General features: G+C 47.2%; 1 protein-coding gene across 1 annotated transcript in view; it reads left to right on the forward strand.

Annotated features, from left to right (window-relative positions):
• The window catches only part of PRKDC (protein kinase, DNA-activated, catalytic subunit), a 527,347-nt gene extending 525,712 nt beyond the window's left edge, over positions 1 to 1,635 (forward strand). Inside the window, exon 86 of the mRNA XM_075353287.1 lies at positions 682 to 1,635. Coding sequence (XP_075209402.1) covers positions 682 to 886 — 205 coding nt within the window. The 3' untranslated portion in view covers positions 887 to 1,635. The remainder of the gene's footprint in view (positions 1 to 681) is intronic.
• The last annotated feature ends 4,365 nt before the right edge of the window (positions 1,636 to 6,000 follow it).

Here is a 6,000-nt window from a genome sequence, read left to right on the forward strand (position 1 = left end):
GTTTGTTTGTCGCCACAACTTTTGCACAAAATGCAATAAGAGGCGATCAAAATGTAGCATCTGCGCAAAAATGGTACCGTTAAAAACGTCAGCTCGAGACGCAAAAAATAAGCCGTCACTGAGCCATAGATCCTGAAAAATGAGAACGCTATGGGTCACGGAATATGGCGTAAAACGTGCGCCACTTTTTTCGGACAAACTTCCGATTTTTTTTTTTTACCCCTTATATAAAAGTAAACCTATACATGTTTGGTGTCTACGAACTCGCACTGACCTGAGGCATCACACCCACACATCAGTTTTACCATATAGTGAACACAGTGAATAAAATATCTCAAAAACCATAGTGCTATCGCACTTTTTTTGCAATTTTTCTGCATTTGGAATTTTTTTGCTGTTTTCCAGTACACTATATGGTAAAACTGATGGTTTCATTTAAAAGTACAGCTCGTTCTGCAAAAAATGAGCCCTCACATGACCATATTGACTGAAAAATAAAAAAAGTTATGTCTTTCAGAAAAAGAATGGCGAAAAAAAAAACGGAAAGCGAAAAATCGTCCGGTCGTGAAGGGGTTAAAATATTTTAATGAGCAATTAGGCATGAGAGTAATAATGTCTACTATGACTCAAAAACATAGATTTGCTATTATAGGAAATAAATGTTTACATTATCTATTTCAGTGAAGAACTGCGTCTGGGACACGCAAAGTCTAAGGCGTATAAAAAATTCTGTGATGTTACACAAGGAGATAAGACATATAATATACGAGCACAAGAACCTGCTGATGAACTTTCTGAGGAGAAGCAAGTAAAATGTCTTATTGATCAGGCTACTGACCCCAATATCCTTGGCAGAGTATGGAGAGGTTGGGAACCTTGGATATGAAAATGCAGCTTCAGACAACCAAATCTGTTCTAGATTCAATGATTTCTTAATGGAATCAAAGATGGGGTGGAATTATTAATTTATTAATGTTTCCTCAACATTGTTTACCTTTATAAGTCCTGTATAAGTGTGTGGTGTAAAAATCTTAAGAAACCAATGAAAATAAACATTTAACAAGCTGATCTTTTACAAGCTGTAAGCATGTTTACTTATAAAGGTGTGTCCACACTGCATGTTTTTATGCCTTGTAAAGAACAGTTTTTCAAATACTGCTTTTGGGTCCAAAAAAATACATAAAAACACATTTGGGCACCTTCTGTGAATTATTTTTTTTTCCCCCATTGACTCGCATTGTAATTTATTGATTGTCGTCCAAGTGTAAAATGCCAGCAAAAAGGTTTGGCATCTTTCAAAGCCTGGAGTGTTTAAAAGAGGCTCAAAAGCATGTACATGTAATGTGAACAGCAAGTGGCTTTTACATAGAAATGAATGTTCATTCTTTTGGGCATGTTTTTTGCAGTGTTTTCTGTTTGGGGTAAAAGATGCAGTGTGAACACACCCGAAGTAGTGAACTATATATTATTTCAGCTTCATAAGGTACTCCACAGCAATATGCTCCATATTTAACTATTCTCTAATGATATACCAGTTCAAAACTGAAATGAGTTAGATTTTTCTATTATTGAAAAACAAGTTTTTGTAACACTGTCTCTTGTATTTTTTGTAGCGTAATAAAGCTAATAATTCAGATTCCTATACTCAGCACAAGTGAACTCATTGATCAGGTATTTTGTATCTGCCATATTGTCTATGTTTATGCATAAATTTAAAGACCAAGGTAGATTTGTCCCATACGAAACTGCTAAAGTTACGCTCCAGTAAAATACCTGCCTTCTCTTATTTCCCTCTGTATATTCTGACCAGAAGAACATTAAAACCACCTGATTAATAATCCCCCCTCATGTTACCAAACCAGCTCTAAACCATCAAAGCATGAATTCCAGAAGGTCAAGTATAATATCCAACACCATGATATTTTACGTTCAATTTATTTTTATTGAAGGTAACAACACGTTATTGTACAATAATGCAAATCAACATTGTTAAATTGCGCAGTTATATCAGTGGCCATACACAACTCAAAAATCAGTTTGACAAATGGTTATCACAAAGCATACAATTTTGTTTACAAGCACCACTATACACCTTCAACAAAAGAGAGGAAACCTCAAAAAAGAAATCACCTCAGTAAAAAAAAAGAGAATAAAAAGGAAAGATGTAGGATAATAGTAAATAGGAAGGCAAAGAAGGGTTGGGGTGTAAAGGGAAAGAACCATTAACATAATATATTCCGACACAAATCCAGATGCTTTACGTACGCACTTCATTCGCACGAGCATCGTTGTGCTCAGGTACGCTTGGTGCTGAACCCAGCCCAGTGTGAGCTGCCTACAGTGTTTGAACGGCTCTTAGTGGGGGTAACAACAGTGTGATTAGATGTAGTGTGTAAGAAAAAAAAATTGAAAAATCCTGCCCACCCTCCCCCGGAGGTGTTCTGCTTATGGCTGGCTGTATGTGGGCGGAGGAGACTCAAACTGCCTATTAGTGATTTGAATCAGGCTCAGGCCAAATTCGAACCAGTAGAAGTTCTATTCGACTGCTGCCAGTGAACCAAACCTCTAGCTTCTTTCAATAAACAGTACTTTGATAGGTCAACATTTCTAACCCAAGAGACACTTAAAACCTGTTATTCACTCAGGGGTAGACCATTTTCTGATAGGAAAATTAGGCCACTCTAAAACCCTTTTTCTTTGTCGCTCCATTGGGAGACCCAGACAATTGGGTGTATAGCTACTGCCTCCGGAGGCCACACAAAGTATTACACTTTAAAAAGTGTAACCCCTCCCCTCTGCCTATACACCCTCCCGTGCATCATGGGCCCATCAGTTTTTAGCTTTGTGTTGAAGGAGGCACACATGCAAACAAGCTCCACATTTTAGTCAGCAGCAGCTGCTGATTATATCGGATGGAAGAAAAGAGGACCCCCACGGGGCCCCCGGCATGCTCCCTTCTCACCCCACTAAGTCGGCGGTGCTGTTAAGGTTGAGGTATCCATTGCGGGTACAGAGGCTGGAGCCCACATGCCGTTTTCCTTCCCCATCCCTTAGAGGCTCTGGGAGAAGTGGGATCCTAACCGGTCACCATTCACTGGGACCGAGCTCCATCCGCAGCCCCTGGGGGAATCTGACGGACAGGAGCCTGGATATCATCAGGGACAGGCCCTGCATCCAAAAGGTACTCTGTGTCCCCTGAGGGACGGGGCATGCAGCGCCTGTGTTGCAGACGCCGCAGCGGCTCCTGTGTGGTTTGTGAGACCGGGACTACCGCGCCGACCGCGCTTGTTTGCCGGCCGCGTTTTTAACTTTAGTCCCTGGCTTTTACGGCCTAGTACCATATACTCCCGCCCCCGGGCCTGCCAGTCAGGGGTAAGGGCGGGACGGCCGACTGGACGTCGGCAGTGAGGGCTGGAGCATACTTTGGTATCCTCCTCCCCCCTCACTGAGCACTGTGGGGCACTAGTTTCCCGCACTTTATTAGGCACGCCCACGGCTCCATCCTCCCCTCAGAACGCTGGCAGCCATTGTTATAATCACTGCTGCCGGTGGGGGATTTCAGAACGAGCTCCGCAGTTCTGGGAGTAGTGGGATCCTAACCGGTCGCCGTTCACTGGGACCGGGCTCCCTCCGCAGCCCCTGGGGGAATCTGACGGACAGGAGGCTGGATATCATCAGGGACAGGGCCCTGCATCCATGAGGTACTCTGTGTCCCATTAGGGACGGTGCAGGCAGCGTCGGTGTTACAGACGCCGCAGCGGCTGCTGTGGGGTTTGTGAGCCGGGACTACCGCGCCGACCGCGCCTGTTGGCCGGCCGCGTTTTTAAGTTTAGTCTCCGGCTTTTGCGGCCTAGTACCATGTACTCCCGCCCCCGGGCCTGCCAGTCAGGGGTGGGGGCGGGACGGCCGACTGGACGTCGGCAGTGAGGGCTGGAGCATGCTTTGGTATCCTCCTCCCCCCTCACTGAGCACTGTGGGGCACCAGATGCCCGCACTTTATTAGGCACTCCCACGGCTCTTCTGCCGGTGGAGGATTTCAGAATGAGCTCTGCAGCTCTGGGAGTCCCAGGCAGGGAATCTGGTGGACGCACCACCGCTTGGGGCGGTTGGTAAGCCACACCAGTTGTCAGGTGCTGGCCCCCCTTGGGTACAGAAGTGTGTATGTATATATATATATATATATATATATATATATATATATATATATATATATATAAATATATATATATAATTTTGTATACTTTTTCTCTATTCGGCAGCATTATTTGCTTTTGGCTATATCTCTAAGAGGAGACAACAGCATGTCGTCCGCAGAAAGCAAGGGTGCCAAGGCACAGGCTTATTTTGCAACCTGTACCTCTTGTGCGGCTATGTTACCTGCAGGTTCCACCTACCCTCATTGTGACAATGCTCGGCCCCTGTGGCACTCACTCAGCCGGAGCCTCCGGCACTGGTGGGACCCTCGGCTCAGGTGGTACCGCCGGTTTCCACTGCACAGATGGAAGGGACAGAGTTTACATTTTTGACTGAGAAACTCTCTGTCGCCTCACATTCCATGGCTCAGTCTATGGACAGATGGTCGGCTAAGATACTAGAAGCTTGGCAGCCCAGACCGGTAACACAGGGCTAGGGCACTGTGAGTTCATCGCCCCCAGGCCCCTCTCGGTCGGTACAGCAAAGGGCTCCTGGGGTGGCACCCAGATCCGACACGGACCGCAGCCTCAGACAGGCTAAGCGGGCTTGCTGGGAACCTTCCCCGACTTCATCACGCGGTTCGGGGTCTCAGCATGAGGACTCTCTGGAGGATGAAGCGGAGGTCGCAGCTCAGGGCTCTGATCCTGACGTTGCTCTCATTCTGGATACACCTGAAGGGGACGCCATAGTAAATGACCTTATAACGTCCATCTACCAGGTGCTAGTCCTTCTCCCCCAACTCCACCTATAGAGGAGTCGGCTTCACAGTAGGAGAAACACCAGTTTAGGTTTCCCAAACGTACCCGGAGTGCTTTTTTCGATCACTCTAACTTCAGGGATGCTGTCCAGAAGCACGGAGCATTTACGGACAAGCGCTTTACTAAGCGCCTTAATGACATTACCCTTTCCCCCCTGACGTAGTTAAGGGTTGGGATCAGTGTCCCAAGGTGGATCCTCCAGTCTCCAGACTGGCGGCTAGATCCGTAGTATTAGTGGCAGATGGTTCATCGCTCAAGGATGCCACTGACAGGCAAATAGAGCTCCTGATGAAATCCATCTATGAAGCCATAGGCGCGTCTTTTGCTCCGGCCTTTGCAGCCATGTGGGCACTCCAAACTATCTCAGCCTGTCTGTCTGAGATTAATGCGGTCACACGTACCTCTGCTCCGCAAGTTGTGTCTTTGACTTCTCAGGCGTCAGCCTTCTCGTCCTACGCCATGAACGCTGTCCTGGACTCTGCGAGCCGTACAGCGGTAGCATCCGCCAATTCGGTGGCAGTCCGCAGGGCCATGTGGCTACGCGAATGGAAGGCAGACTCTGCTTCCAAGAAGTTCTTAACCGGTTTGCCATTTTCTGGCGACCGTTTGTTTGGCGAGCAATTGGACGAAATTATTAAACAATCCAAGGGAAAGGACTCGTCCTTACCCCAGTCCAAACCAAACAGAAATCGAGGTTTCGGTCCTTTCGGCCCTCAGCCAAGTCCCGTTCCTCCACGTCCAACAGGTCAGAGAAGGGCCAGAAGGGCTCTTCTGCATGGCGCTCTAAGTCACGTCCTACAAAGACCGCCGGAGGAACCGCCTCCAAGGCGGCCTCCTCATGACTTTCGGCATCACCAAACCGCATCCTCGGTCGGTGGCAGGCTCTCCCGCTTTTGCGACGCCTGGGGGCCACATGTCCAAGACCGATGGGTGACAGACATTCTGTCTCACGGTTACAGGATAGAGCTCAGTTCTCGTCCTCCGACTCGTTTCTTCAGATCATCTCCGCCCCACGAGCGAGCCGATGCACTTTTTCAGGCGGCGAACA

This window comes from Anomaloglossus baeobatrachus, chromosome 6 (assembly GCF_048569485.1).
Source record: "Anomaloglossus baeobatrachus isolate aAnoBae1 chromosome 6, aAnoBae1.hap1, whole genome shotgun sequence".
Lineage (NCBI taxonomy): Eukaryota > Metazoa > Chordata > Amphibia > Anura > Aromobatidae > Anomaloglossus > Anomaloglossus baeobatrachus.